The sequence below is a fragment of the Photinus pyralis genome, unplaced genomic scaffold (genome assembly GCF_008802855.1).
Source record: "Photinus pyralis isolate 1611_PpyrPB1 unplaced genomic scaffold, Ppyr1.3 Ppyr1.4_LG6, whole genome shotgun sequence".
NCBI lineage: Eukaryota > Metazoa > Arthropoda > Insecta > Coleoptera > Lampyridae > Photinus > Photinus pyralis.
The window spans coordinates 2,545,389-2,561,014 of record NW_022170663.1 but is presented as its reverse complement, the minus strand read 5'-3'; the positions used below and the strand labels follow the sequence as shown (position 1 = coordinate 2,561,014).

Here is a 15,626-nt window from a genome sequence, read left to right as displayed (position 1 = left end):
TGAGCTCAGAAAGCCGCGTTCTGCCCCATCTATAACAGATAACAACACAATCAAACAACAAAAGGAGTAGTGAATAGCGCGGCACAATAATATTGCGAAAGCAATGTCTAACACCAGACACTGATCAGGTAAATCGTATAATAAAACTGTAATTATTACTCAATAATATTCAATAATTTTGACGACCACGAATTTCTCGTACAAACTAAATTTCTATACAACAGCAGTACAATATAATTAATTTAAAATGTAACTCAGGTAGTATGAACAAATTCTTCGGGATAAAGCAAGTAACGTAAGTAGTAATTGGAGATATCCATTTCGGATTTAACCTGTCGAGAAGGTACCTATTCTTCGTAGCGAAACAAGTAGCGTAAGTAAAATCAGATCTATCAGAGCAATTTACAAGATAATAATTTCCAAAAGGGTTTCGTTAATAGGTACTTGCGGTTGAAATTCAGTAATAATATCGAAATCTTCAAGTACAAATTTCGATGTAGGTAGTGAGGATTGTAGAATGAAGTAGAATCACCAGGTTTATGTAGGTAGAACGGGGTAGATCACATGACGTTGTCTCTTCTAATCTTGTAAGCTGGAGGGTCCAGGTAAAAATGTGATGTCGTGCACGTATTGTGTAGGTAATAGGTTAATATCCAGGTAGATACAGCGAAAAAGGTAATCCAAAAGAGAAAACAATGAGAAAACTCAGAAACTTGTTGTTGAGGAACTCTAAATGAACTTGAGGTAAAATAAAGAGAATTTTGAGAAAGAAAAAGAAATACAACTGACCGCAATTCCAAATTAAAGACGGGATAGCAACGACCTGGGGCGGCGAAACAAAGAATTGTGATAATAATAAACCACTACAGGAATAACTGGTGGATAACAAAGGATGCTAGATGGCGTAAGAATATCAAATTTAATTTCTATTTTAAATAAAACGTAAGTAACAACCTGAATAGTTCTTATTTATATGAAGGCTTTAAGCAATATATTTACACATACAGCTGACGTTCACTATACTAAAAATATTCCAATGGTGGTACATCTTCACAAGTCTCGATCTGCAACAGCAAACAATTTTGTATTGGTTCCACCTCCAGATAACAGTGTCTGCAAGTGTATTAATATACAACTTTGTGTAAACATACCACGTTAAGTGTGTACCTTTTTTCGTCCTTTACCGATTTATGAGTGGCAGTCGATTTGATATCTTCCCTGTTTTTGAAAAAACTCTCTTTGTAGTTTAGCTTTGGCATTGTAATAAGCAAATGTCCAGTGACCTGCGATCTTTGCACTTTACTCGCCTCGATCTTAATTTCCTCCGGAAGCACGTATTGGAATATCTTTCCCTTTATGGATACTCTCACATATGTCGGCTCCAAATCGACGTTAATAAAGTTGGAATCCAAATACCTGTATATGGCGACGTCCAATCTGAATTCCCGCGGGTCATCTTCAAATTTGAAGGGAAGTTTGGTTTGGTTAATGTTCAGGGGACGACCTTCCTTAGTGAATAGCCGAACAGCTTTGACCTCCTTAACGGGCTGATCCGTACAATCGCGCTTTCTCTGCCTGTTCGCTAGCTCCACTCGCGTTTCCGGAGCGTTTTCGGACTTTGTCTTCCAAAAGGTATCATCGTCCACCTCGTCCTGAGGTCGGGACAGCCTTTCTCTCTGCTCATTTCTGAAGACGTAGTAATCCGCTTGGCTTTTCAAAACTTTGCCCTCCACATGGCGCAACATTTGCGCAGCTTTAATTCGCTCGCTTCGCGTAATTTCTGCGTTATCCAACGTTTCGATTTGCGGCAACTTTGCGATGACGTAATTTCGATAGCCGGAATAATCGGAGCACGGATTCCCCGTTAAGCATAGGTATTTAAGGTGAGTGTTCGCAATTAGACTGGTTACACTTTCAATATCTCCAATAAAGTTGAGCGTCAGGTCTAATTTTTCCAATGATTCGCATCTTTCGAGATTTTCCACTCGTTCTATGTTGTTGATCGCAAGATTAAGGTAACGGAGGTTTTTAAGTTTGTTTAAATTTTCTGCAATTGTGCATGATGAATAGTTAAGACTGTTTTTACCTACCTATCTTGGAGATTAAATTCGACTGCAGCAGTAAAATTTCTAGATTTCGGCACCAGTTATTTAGGTGTTCGATTTTTTCGACATGCTCTTGGTGTAAAGACAGCTCCTCCAACGAGTTTATTATTCCTTCATTATGTTCTGATTTCTTCCTAACTAATTCTTCTGTAACTGAAGGGCAATGGGTTATCCGAAAGGAACATGGTCATCTACAAATACTTACTTCTGACCATTTTAAAATTAAAATATATTGGCCACTAGCTTATAATGTCAAATTCGCATGTGTGACAATACACATATCGATCAAACAATGGTAGGGGAAACCAAATTATACCGCTAGATTTAATATGAATTTTTTTAATGGCACGTCATTTTCAGCATATTTCAAACGTTTACCACATTTTCTTCACGCATAGGTACCCACATAGCATTCGATATCTTATGTACATACATTTTAAATCCATAAAGTACACGGAATATCCTGTCCATCTTATGTATATACTATGTATACTCATTATCGGATAGGCATTATGTATTTTATGTTCAGTATGGATATTCTATAAATATACATTTTGGATATGTATAAACATGGTATTATATGTTATGTATATGCGTTTTGGATTTGATACATGCGTGTACTGTATTACCGACGTTACAAACGTTATTATAAAAAGTAGTCGAATACTTCGAAAAGTATTCGAATACAGTAAAAAGTATTCCAATACTTGTCACTCAAATACATTAAAAATGTAAAATAGTATACTAGATAAAAGTCTTAATACTACTTCAAAAATCAAGTTATATGGGGTTAGCTTTTTTTATATTTCTATTGTTATATACAAATTTAAGGGGAGTAAAAGTAATAATTTCAAACAGTTCTAAGATTGGGCTACTAGTTCAAAAGTTACAGCCCTTTGAATTTTCTTTCGAAATTGGTTTCTAGTTTATAACTTTTGACTTGAATGAGAAGTATTTGTATCGGACACTGCCTTTTTTTGAGCTCCGAAAAAAAAATTGGTTTTCTTATAGAATGTGGCCTGTAGAATCCATAATTTCAAACAGTTCTAAGATTGGGCTACTAGTTCAAAAGTTACAGCCCTTTGAATTTTCTTTCGAAATTGGTTTCTAGTCTATAACTTTTGATTGAGAAGTCTGATCGGAAAAGTACGAATTGATTTGGATTCTACGCACCAAAATTAATAAGAAAAAGTGTTTTCCCGAGAAATTTTGGAGTAGTCGATTTTTGTTAAAAAGGGAAGGTTAAGTATTCCAATACTATGCGAAGTATTCGAATAATAAATATTTGTGAAAGTATTTGTGTTACAAATACAAATACTGCTTCCATAAAAGTATTTAATTACAAAGTATTTGAATACTTTAAACGATTTGAATACTAAAAAGTATTAACAAAATCGAATACTGCCCAGCTCTGGTATAGACGCTAGTAACCTTCCCGAATGTTAGAGGAATCTCTATAGAACATCCATTCTGTAATGTATACAACATACATAGAATATCCTATTTAACATCTTTTGCATATTACAGGAATATTCATGGTATATCCAGTTGTCAGTATACCAATATACATAGCATGTCTGATGCATATACATGCATATACGTAAGACATCCAAAACGTATATACTATGTATTATGTGAGGTCTGCCAAACTTATAACCCATGCACATACATCGGACATTATCCCACGTGGAATGTACATGGTATATGCAATGTATATAGGTTTGCTATGTGGGTAGGTACGCCATATCCTTTGTGTACATGCACAGCTCCTTTAAGCGTACCTCCATTGACACCTGATTGCCTGATTGTCTCTTTCTCTTCCCTTTTTTTCCTGTTGCTTTTCAAGCTACGACATTGTTCATTTACTTCCTTCTGTCTCTACCGTCGTTGCTCAGCATTATTCATTCAACAGCTACATCAGTCCATCTCAGAATTTGTTGCATCTTTGAAGGGAAATTTGAAAGACTGCATGTTGATTCCAGTTCATAGGACATCGCTGGTCTATGTCTCAAATGTGGTCCACCAAATCATAGACCACGTGATTGCAGAATTAACCGTAACTCCTTGAAGTGCACCTCCTGCGAAAAAGTCGGTCACGTTACAAAGGTATGCGTCACTACCCTGCTACAAAAATCGAAAACAAACATTCTGACGTCCCAACACCCTAAAGAGAAAGAGGATATGAATATGGCATCGTTCGGATCGAGGTTGTGTACGAGGTTGGACCAGGCACGGATAAGTACGCCGTCGAAGTCATAACTGCAAGGGGGGTTTCTCTCACTGTCACTCATTGGGCAACTGATCACTAATATAAATTCAAAACATATCAAATAGGCTACTATGTGCATGAGCGAGAGTAGGACAGATATCCCCCTTGTGGCCCTCTCTCTCGGATCGCGCTTGCGGACGGAGCGCGTGTTCCAGTATAGTAATTATAGTTAAGTGATAAAATTGGATTGGCAAATACTCATATTAAAATTCCACTCGTAGATATCTTGTGAACACAGTCTGGCACCCAACCGGGGGCAATGCCAATGTCAATTGTTCATATTTGAAAGTAACAATTATTGTTAATACAATATGCAAAGTTTCGAAGAAGATTCTTTGTAGATAATGTAGTTTCTTTAAGCATGACGTAATTTCATAATTCTTATACTGCAGTGAAATTCTCCACACAAAAAGTTCTATACACGTTTTCGCTGGGATCAATATTTAAAAAGATATTTGACAGGGGAAAATTAATTATAATCAATTCTATGCATAGTGAAATGTTGTGTCATTGGCGAGTGAGCCAAGCGAGCGGTATTCTCCAATCCTACTGGAACAATATCTGATGCTTGAGGGACGGATTTTGCTTGTACAATCGGTCGAAGGTTACTAGACAGCTACTGTTTTCAAATCGCCTTGGAATTGAAGACTCCAGGGAAAATTTCGAAGATAACGACACATTGGGGGTGTTATTGTGTTCTTATTTACCAGGAAACTCTTTGTTTGGAATTTTTTTAATTGGCATAAGGTTGGTTGAATACAGTCGAAACCACACAGTTAATTTTACTGATTTCTTACAGAAAAGGGAAAGTTTTCGTTTCTACACCGTATAATTAATTAAGTTCATAGTAATGCGAAAATGTTTCTTCACATGGACGATGGATACACTTTCAGTCTGTCGCCCGGAAATTGTTCACCTTACTTGATACTAGATAACGAAAGAATGTTTATGATGCGTTTATTTTTTACGGAATACGAAGTTCCGATTAAGTTTTTTGTTCGATCGCGCCACTCAAACTCGGATCTTTCTTTGATTTGAATCAACTAGGTCCTCGTACGAGAATTTTCTAATTAGTAGACGATCGAATCTAACCAAACTGCATTACGCACTTCCTAACAGCAAAATGAAACTTTTATTGCGATATTCGCGGGTGATACACCTCAACAATCAACACGTGAATGCTGAGGATCGTACTGGGTCGCTTTGAATACCAAAACGCGAATCCTGATCCCTTTTAATTACATCTTAAAATTTTGAACGCCCACAATGGTGGCTTATCACTCAAAATGGCGATCACTAAATTTTCATTTGTTAGTGTTAATTTACCACCAATCTCAAACTGCTGTTAAAGGTCCAAATCCAAAAACAACACGATCAGCAGTTTCCATGTTGCGAGTTTATCTCATGATGAATTCACTAATGTAATATATCTCCCCATTAAAAAAATCTGTACTCTCGCTATCTTCGCCTCAAACAATTAAAGAAAGAAAAACCTAAATCCCAACTGTGCAAAATGACGTGAACATTCATCTCCCTACAATCATCAAAATAATTCCTGTATCTTACATCCACTAGATTAATATTTAATAGATCTAATACTTATGAGTTTTAGAGGCAAAATTATACCCATAGCTATATCAATCAATCAAACTTTATTGACGCTAATGGGCAAAAAAGGCATTACAAAAGAGAACCTAAAATTTATACGGTTTTTATTTTATTTCGTCTAGGATCATTCTCATTCACTTCTCTTTTCTTCGCCTCTCTTCCAGCATTTCACTCCTGCTTCCCCTTGATCTTTTCACTTCTTTGCATTCTCATAGCATGTGCTATATGTGCTTTCTTTTTTCTTCTTATCTCCGCTTATCCTTCTCTCTCTCTCCCCATTTCTGCATCTCATCTTACCATTATCTTAATATGTTTTCTTCCCTTCCCTAAGTATTTCGGCTCTTATTAGTTCTCTATTGTACCTAGCTACTGTTTCCTCGTAAGCTCTCCATCTTCACTCTCCGTTGCGGTACTGTTGCACCAATATCCCATGCATCCATTCTTTTACTAATTCTCCTCCTCGAATATTACCGCCCGCCTGCGCCCAGACACTATCCCTTTCTTCTCCATTTTCGTTTTACTCCTCTAATATATAATTTGGTGCCCTTTTGTTTAGTCGCATTATCCTCTACTTATTAACGATCCTCGAGACCGTTTATAATTTTGTATTGCTGTCTGTTTGTCCGTTCGTCTGTCCGTCCGTCCGTCTGTCCGTGTGCACGATAACGTTGTGTAGAAACGTCCGATCGCTTTGCAAATTGATACACATGTTCTTCAGGATATATGAAAGGTCGCTATTGTTTTTTGGCTACGTAGACTAACGGGCCAAAAAGTAACCGCCCAAAAACTGCCCAAACCTCCAAAAAGGGTTTCTCTTTTATAACTCTTGTTACAAAGAACATATGAATGTCCGGTTTTCTGTGTTAGTAAATATTTCTTAAACTTCAGGCAACTATGCAGATGTAAAAAAAATATTGCGCATGCGTATTACAAATGTTATATTTGTGCAATCCCAATTTTTTATTTGTTACGATATTTAATGGAAATGTGGTATGTAGGCATCTCGAATAAAAGGAAAACTTGTGCCGAATCAAAAAATTTGTTTTGCGCATGCAAACTAATGCCGATTCAAAAGTTCGTTTTACAAGCCATGCTGATCTGGTGGGACAGAATCAACCCCTTAAGGTGTATTGTAAAAATGATGTATGTGTGAAGATCTCGAGGATCGTTCGGCATTCAGTTGTATCAAATTTTTGTATAATATTCCGTCAAGTTCATCTCATTAATTCCTCCACCTTCGTTTCGCACATAAGCTTCCTTGTTCTAAAGTCATTTTTGAACCTCGCCTATCTCCTATTCCCCAGGCCTGTGTCATCGTTATTTCCTCTTTTTTTCTTAGGTCTATTTTCTATTTACATCCTCTGCCTCATTGGTACTGGGTACTGTCAATATTAATTCCTTCTCTACTCTTCCTTCCCTCCATACCCATTTTATCTCTCCTTTCCTTCCACCCTTTTTCCCAAATTTTGAATTCTTCGACTTTCCGACATTTAACTCCTTCCTGCTGTTTTGACCACTTTAACAACTTGTCTAGGTCCCCGTCAGGTGTCATTCACGTCTTCTTTACGCCATTTCCACACCTGTATTCAAATTATTTGCATTTTGCGACGTCTCCTTCAATCTATTCTTGCGCTTCTTGTATATCCCATTCATCCATCCCTCTTTCCTTCACATCCGATCTACGCCCTCGTCGCGTATCCTTTACGGTCAGTTTACAATTTCCTTTAAGTCTGTAACTACCTCCTTCACATCATCAGGTCTTCTTTAAGAATTATTCACGCTTACTTAACAAATTTACCTTTGAACTTCCGGTGACAACCTGTTGAGCTCAAGAGGACGCGAAACTGCAAATCTGTAAACAGACAGACACACAAACAAAAAAATAAGAGGGGTAATGATTCGCGTTGCACAATATATCGTATAAGAAATGGTTAACGTCCGACACGAGAGGTTATTCTTATACGTAGAATTGCAATCAGTACTCAAAAGAATCAAAAATTCAAATGACTTTACAGCAAAACAAAATTTGGTTCGGCTAAGGGTTGGTCTTTACAATCGGTATGACATATCAAAAAGTGCCATAAACTTTAAGATAGAAGTAGAACATAAACAATAATTGTGGTCGTAATTGATGGTAATTTAATAAAATGATCTGAAAATATTACAAATAGGCCGCTGTGATATCTAAATGTTTAAATTTAAATAACTTTTTCAGTAAAACGGATCAATTCGTAGTCAGGGAAATTATTAAAATCAAAACAAGCTTCTGCAGAAAACGACGGTTGTTAAATGGCTATCAAATAAATGTAGTAATTATAATTCGATTGTATCGAAAACCAGTAGGTATGTAATTAAACGTTATATTAAGGAGTTGTTAGAAAATAAAAAAAAACATTATTTTGAACTCTGGTTGTAACGGCCTTTTGAGATCAGAAGGGTGACTTCTGCCTTATCTGTAACAGATAAAAACACAAACAAAAAACGAGAGGGATAGTGAATAGCGCGGTACATAAATATTGCGGTAGCATTGTCTAACATCAAACTCAAATCAAAATAATTCGCCCTGCCCACTATACGTCCATTTTATTTCTAGTTTTATTTTGCTACACTTTATTACTGATTTTGACTCTCCGACGTTTGCTATATTTATTGAAACAGATTTTGAAAAGGAAACTCGACGAATACCACTATCAACAACATAAATCATTATCTGTTCTTCTTCTGTCACCTAAAATGTATCTTTTTATCACTTACAATTAACGATGTTTCTTCGTTATTATTTTACATGACATCTCTGTAGCACTAACTCTTAAATTCTTGTAAATCTTGCGGATCGACTGAACTGATCTGTATGAGTACTATCATTCTATACAGCTTTTGTGATGTTTATTTCTAAACCATAGCAGCAAAGCGTAATCATCACTTTATTTCATCTTTTTGTTTTATAGCATAATGGTGATCAGCCATGGTCTCCTGGTTGATATTTACAGGAAATCTAAATCGGCCTCTTCAACTGCAAGAGTAATTTATTGTCTTTTACTGACTAGCCAAAAATCTTCCATATAAATACTTCCAGTTTTATATTGAGCATGGGGTGATTATTATATTGGAACACTCTCAAGAACAGTACCTAGATTGGAAATGTCAGTAGAGCAGAATGTCTCCTTCGTCGCTAGAGTACGTTGAACTAAGTCAAATAAAGTACGTATTAAGGTAGGTATATTTTGCTGTATAGAAGTGAAAGGACAACCGGTGTGATAAGTTCATTTGCATTTCTCAAGTAACTACACATTTAACATACACAATTTACGCTAACAAATTATTTATACGATTTCGGAACTCATCTAACCCTTTCTTATTCGCGTGGTACCAGGATAACGTTGAGCAGCGACGAATCCACCCCTTAATGTTCAAGTACTTTTCGTCAATTGCTACCAAACAATCTAAAGTTGTTATTGTAGGCAGCAAACTTAAATCGGCCAACGTTAGAAAATCTCCAGCGACCCAATTCTTCCCCTCTAAGAAAGTTTCCAAAAAATCGTAAACGGTAACAACCTCATCGATGGAGGACTGCGGAATGGTTTTTGCTTTCTCGAAGAGAATAGGCATCTGAAATGGTTTCAACTTGGGAAAATTACCGGTTACGAAAACTTACAACTATGCGTATGAAAGCAGGAAACGCCAAACCGGAATCGAAGTGTTGCTTTTGGTGGATAACCGCACGGGTGAATGGATCTTCCGGGTACAAGGATCTGTCTTTGCTGTACTTGGTAACTAAATAGATCATTATTGCGTGGCTGTCCCAAATAATTTTGCCGTCATCGTCCAGCGTGGGTACAGTGTGTTGTGGATTTAGCTAAGAATTAACCGCGAGTGATAGGCAACTACGAATCGTGGCCATACCTTAACAAATTCCGGTCGTAATTGATCTTCATTCATCAAGCTCATGTGGATGCGTTCTAACTGCAAACCCAAAATTTCGGCTGTCAAGTAAACAGCCCGTACTGGAGGACTCGTGTCTAATGAGTACAATTTGAGCACCATTATCTGCTCTGCATGTATCACACTTGCACATACTTTCACTTACTGAAAGGGTGTCATGTATCCATTTCGTTTTAGAACAAACGAGGTGGGACCGAGCGCTTCAAATGGCGATCGTTTACTTCATTTTCCTTTACGACTCATTTACACCTGCTTCATCGACGCCTTTCTCGTTTGCTGTTTGCAGTTTTAAATTTCTCTAATTCGTGTTACACTTAAGTATAGGAAAATTTACATAATGTAACGCATCATACGATAGCGATAAGCGAGTGATAAGACGAACGTACTTAGAGAAGCGGGCGATGTTGCCGCAATTACTGTTTACGGTTGTAGAGGAATGATATACGGGAAGATTATTAACTCACAGCGGGTTGGGTCGCGGCATTTGCTTTTGGTTCCATTTCGGTTTTTTATTCGGTGATTTTAATAGAGATCGTCGCATTCCAAGACTACTGGAGAATATAAAACCGACTGTACCAATTTTCACCGAAGAATAATTATAAAGCGTCTGTGGGTCCGAATTGTCGTAGGGCCTAGTTCAACTTGCGTATAACATTGTGCGACCAGTCGGAAGAAATAAACTGATATTGCGTTTTATGGAATATATTTACAATATACAAGGTGTTAATTAAGTAAACTTTAAGAGCGAAACTAGACGGTCGTTTTTTCCGCGCGGAATCAAAGCAGCGTAATTTCCGTTACCATTGCAACTACACGGTAGCGTCTTTTACAATTTATCGGTGCCAAATAAACGCTAGTAACAGTTATTTTGCAGCGGAAAAACGCGTGTATCTCATACCAGCATGTCCAGTTTCGCACTAAAGGGCGAATCTTTGATTAATTTTAAGATAAAAAGTTCATATGAACATGGGTCTGCAATGGCTTGGTTTCTGAGATACAGGGCGTCCAAAAAAACTATTTTATTTGGTTTTGGGCTATATTTTTGTTAAGTATCATGGCAATTGGACGAAATTCCGGATACCGGGTATATTGATATTACTTAGCAAAAATATAAGCAAAAAACCACATAAAATAGACCGATGTTCATATGAACTTCTTATCTACGTTCTTACCGGTTGCCCGTTTTGACCAATGAGGGTGCAACATGTTTGAGTTTGCTGCCGGATGTCCATGCGGCGCGTCGCCACATTACGTAAAGAGCGATTTTTAAATTACGAAGATATAAAGCTCAACTAAAAAGGCAAATTCACCAAACGTTCAATGACCTCATTCGTTGGGAAGAAATGGTGGCATAAACAAACTCTCCTTCGTAAAACGGTCTTCGTTGAAAATCAGAAACGCTTATCCTATTTACAGTGACATTTTGCTCACGAAAAAAACTCCAATAATACGCATCAAAATTGGCGTGTACAGGGTAGTCGGCATTTAGCTTTTTTATTCTTGTGTAACTAGAGTTATTTGTTCGAGAATTTTACGCAGAGGTCCAGGTAAATAAGCTTCATTATTCTGAATATTTCCAAAGAACAAGAGACAATCACTAGAGCAAGTGACAAAAGGGTTCAACTGTATCAGCCCAAAAACGATCCAGTTTTCAATTTTTCTTGGAGGGGGAAGCCTTTTTCGAGAGGGGGCCGTACCATTCGTAACCTAAAGAAAAACATCGATTCCAGGGGATACCTATCAGTTGTATTGGTGAGTTATTTGTAAGGGGGATTCCAGTAAATTTTTGTTTGAAATTGAATCGATGGACATTATTTACCTGGAACAGATTTGTATTGAGTTGTATTATTAAATTTAGACCCATACAAAGGAATTGGTTGTTTTTTCAGTATTTAAAAGGATTTTATATTTCAAAATTCGTTTGTTTGAAAATCTTTGTTCTTAATTGAGAGATCATTAACGGAAGTTAATATGAAGTCTCACTATAATTACAAGCAATACTACATCTTTTATAGTATTTTGTAATCACTTACACTAGGTTGTAATTAGCCCTTGTACTTGAGGAAATCAATTATATCGGTCTATTGATAATAATATCAATGATTTGGAGGAATTATAGGATATCGTTAGCGTGTCTACTAATAAGATTGTGGATGGGATGCAATAATTATAATTTGGTAATGTGCAATGCTGCGTAGAGGATATAATTCCTTTTCCCTCAACGAATTTCTCATTTGGAATACATTCGTGGGTGAAATAAAAATTAATTGTTACAATAGAATTTTTGCCAGTGTCGTAGAAGTTCAATTTTAGTTAATGCAAGTGGAGTCTTCAACCCTCATAAAGGTAATTAAGCCGTTACAAGTGACGCACGAACGTGGGGCTCGAATTAACCCCCTGTAAGGGTCTTGTGTTACAAAATTATAGTAAAAAATCGAGTTGCGTACGCGAGTTGCATTTAAACGGATTTTTTTTTAGTTTGCGCGCACGCGGTAGGGTAATGGACCGTTTGCAGATTTAGTAAATACTAAATACACAAGAGAGTGATCGCAGAAGTTAGGATTGAAGTTTTCCGCTTCCAGTGGCGGAGTAAAAAAATTTAAAAAATGGGGTTCCAGAATTTTTAAAAAAGCGTTAAAACTTTTTTTGAATATATAGGAAGGTAGGTTTTTGCAAATCGTATATGGAATTACGGTTCGGATTAAAGCTGACCAAGATAAGTTAAGAGAAGAAGAAATATTCAACTTAAAAACCAAAATGAATGTGAAATAAGAACTATTTAAGAGAGAGCGATAAACGAATATAAAAAAAGGCTTTTTTAGTCCTAGTGTAAATATTTCCGAAGTTTTTTTCCGAAAAACTGCTAATCCCTAACGAAATTGTGTATATATAATTAAAATAAATGCAATATAATTAGAATTATCTGTAGTTGACAAATAAGATTGTTTTTATAAAAACACGTACAGATAACCAGACGTAGTACAAATAGAGCATGATAATAAATCCTACCCAAAAATAAATAGCTTTTAGGAAAGCCAAAGGTCATTCTGGTTACATCATGTCGAAATGTTTTTAATGAACGGTGGTACAGTCATATTTGTCGTAGACGTTGTGTTGTCAATTCGTATTTCAATATGAGCTTGATATTATACAAAAGTAATATAAGTCCACCGGTGAGAACCGTCCAAATGGCATGTAAAGCACTAAATATTGAAGTAGAGGAAGTTGAAGTGAATCTGCTTGACAGAAACTACATGAAGAATGAGTTCATAAAGGTACCTACTATCAGATTTGCCTAGGATTTTTGCACTTGATTAATTTAGATCAACCCAGAACGCACCATTCCGACTCTTGTGCATAACGGTAACGTGATATGGGATAGTCACGCAATTATCGCCTATCTAGCAATACTGTCTGGCAAGGAAGAAGAGTTTTACCCGACCGAGCCCTTAAAACGTGCACGCATTAATCAGAGGTTGCACTTTGAGTCCTGCAATATATTTGGATTGTTTCGTCTGATGGCGGTAAGCTTATAAGTACTTGCTTTTTTTTTTATTTCAGTCAAGTAATGCCCAAAAAGAGGAATGTAGATTGTGCAAATTTGAAGTATGAGATGGTTGGGAAGTAAGCAAGTACCCACCCAACGTCCTGAGATAAGCAATAGATAAAAAGGTTTGGTTTTTCACTTAAAAGGTATCTCGAAAACAGCGTGTCCTAGAAAAATTTTTATAGTTACTGTATGCTGACAAAATTTTCTTTTAATATTTATAGAGTTTTTCAAGATGTTTGGTACAATTTTGCCCTTTTCAGAAAATTACAGTAGAGCTATATTTTTCATCATTTCTGTACTGAACACTTGTTCAGTGGGTCTTCCTAGTTGTGGTGTATACTTACGTAACGTCATTTCATGTATATTATGTTGCACTTAAACGGGGGGAGGGGGGTGGGATTTTGTCTGGAAAAGAAGCTTTTTATGGTATCCAAAATTATAAAAAGTTCGCTACCCATCTATGTACTTTAAATTTGTGGTCAGTGGCGTACCGCTGCATGGTTATATCCAAAAAAAGTGTACTATTTAATATGTAATGGAAACCAGTAGTTGCCATTAAAAAAATGCCCCTTTTGTAGAACTATCTGACAATTTTTATTTTAAAGGTTTTGTACGGTCAATTTTTAGCGCGAGATTGGTTACTTTGGTGGCAAAGGCGTGTCCGATTTCAACATTTCCGAATCCAACGAATCATACGAACGGTTAAACCTGTTTTTAGAGAAAACCAAGTGGGTTGCCGGCGACGAGATCACCTTAGCTGATTTTAGCTTGATTCCTTCAGTTACCACCATGGATGTTGTCGTACCGATAGATCCAAAGTATACGAACATTCATAAATGGATTGAGCGGGCTTCCAAGGAATGGCCTTACTATAACATTAACCAAAGAGGGTTGGATGAGTTTAAAGTCGTGTTCAATAGCATCCGTGGGCAAGATTGACCGTTTCTTTTTGGTTATGAGGTTCAAACTTTTTAAATATTTTTTACATTTATAATAAAAGATTGAATTGACTGATGATTTAATTGTAACTTACCATAATGAAAATCCTTTATCCTCAGGTAGGTATATTTGTGAGGATGACCTGTGCCCTAAATTTCTACACATCCAAGTTTGTTATTATCAAATATTGTATAAGTTGGTCGCTCTAAAAGCAATGTACGAAAAAATGAATGTTCCGGGTACCCAATTCAAAGGTGCCTCCCAATGGGCAGTTATCTTAATTTCCGAACTGAAAATCCTTTAGAGTCGCAGCTTTCATCACATCACTCAATTAATTCAATTAAGGGATAGAATAATAATGGACAGATTAATTAAACGCGCTGGGTTATTTTTTGCTACAAAATAATTCAGCTGCGCCGCCGTTAAGGCAGTTGAAAAAGCTTGGAAGCCGACCTCTCTCATTATAGACCTCTTTTATTACAGACGTCTTGAGACCCGAAGGTCACATAGGTTCACCGGCATCTTGGTTAGCGTCGAGTTGTTAGCGGAGGGCTGCACCCTGACGGGAATTGTTCTTAGATAAAGACATCATTTAAATATGCTAACACTAGAACAGGGACGAGTTAAGCCCAGTTTTGGAAATGCCGAAGCAAGAGTTTCTGCTTTAAAACCCATGTCAGTTGGTCAGGTTGGAACTTCAAGCAGCATTAACGGGTGCCTGCCTAGGTAACCATCTAATGAAGAATTTAAACCTGGACTAATTCAAAAACAGTTCTCCATTGGACTCGATTAGAGCTGGGCGTTTTAAAGAATCCTTTGTCTTTGCGAAATTCCAGAATTGACTGGAAGTGTGTTGGATCTTCAGCCAATTCTACAGGTGAAGCCAACAAATATGTTATGAACTCATCAGAATCAGGAGATTCCAGGTGGATATATGGGCTAAAATTTTTCTTATTAAATCCCTAAGAATGGCAAAGAGAAACCGAAAATGATTTGAAAACTGATTCGAACATTTTAAAAATGAAAAGATTCGATTATACTTGCATCAACTTTGCAGTAGAAGATTTGATCGCTGATAATCCTAATCCTGAAAGATTTTCAAAATTGATGAGACTTATTAGAGCTACAGCCTACATCATCCCAGTAGAAACATGAAGAACATCAAGAAATCCACAGTGGCAATGGATTGAACTTTAGCAGGACTGAAAAGGAA

General features: G+C 36.8%; 3 protein-coding genes across 6 annotated transcripts; 1 reads left to right on the top strand and 2 right to left on the bottom strand.

Moving 5' to 3' along the window:
* Positions 1–1,012: 1,012 nt before the first annotated feature.
* Positions 1,013–2,416, bottom strand: LOC116174782 (protein tilB). Its single transcript, XM_031492774.1, has 4 exons — positions 2,311–2,416; positions 2,091–2,258; positions 1,168–2,047; positions 1,013–1,113 (listed from the first exon to the last, which is right to left on the bottom strand). The coding sequence occupies exons 1-4, from the start codon at positions 2,318–2,320 to the stop codon at positions 1,023–1,025; spliced, it is 1,149 nt and encodes a 382-aa protein (XP_031348634.1). The 5' UTR covers positions 2,321–2,416; the 3' UTR covers positions 1,013–1,022.
* A 6,768-nt stretch (positions 2,417–9,184) lies between these two features.
* Positions 9,185–10,479, bottom strand: LOC116174001 (glutathione S-transferase 1-like). 4 transcript variants are annotated; one of them, XM_031491771.1, is made up of 4 exons: positions 10,070–10,457; positions 9,886–10,001; positions 9,638–9,838; positions 9,185–9,591 (listed from the first exon to the last, which is right to left on the bottom strand). In XM_031491771.1, the coding sequence occupies exons 2-4, from the start codon at positions 9,928–9,930 to the stop codon at positions 9,289–9,291; spliced, it is 549 nt and encodes a 182-aa protein (XP_031347631.1). In that variant the 5' UTR covers positions 9,931–10,001; positions 10,070–10,457; the 3' UTR covers positions 9,185–9,288. The 4 variants fall into 4 exon arrangements, with proteins under 4 accessions (XP_031347631.1, XP_031347630.1, XP_031347629.1 ...); XM_031491770.1 differs by having other exon boundaries at positions 10,060–10,456; XM_031491769.1 differs by having other exon boundaries at positions 9,185–9,573; positions 9,886–10,479.
* Positions 10,480–12,621: 2,142 nt separating this feature from the next.
* Positions 12,622–14,484, top strand: LOC116173999 (glutathione S-transferase 1-1-like). Its single transcript, XM_031491765.1, has 3 exons — positions 12,622–13,199; positions 13,248–13,448; positions 14,102–14,484. The coding sequence occupies exons 1-3, from the start codon at positions 13,059–13,061 to the stop codon at positions 14,411–14,413; spliced, it is 654 nt and encodes a 217-aa protein (XP_031347625.1). The 5' UTR covers positions 12,622–13,058; the 3' UTR covers positions 14,414–14,484.
* Positions 14,485–15,626: the final 1,142 nt, after the last annotated feature.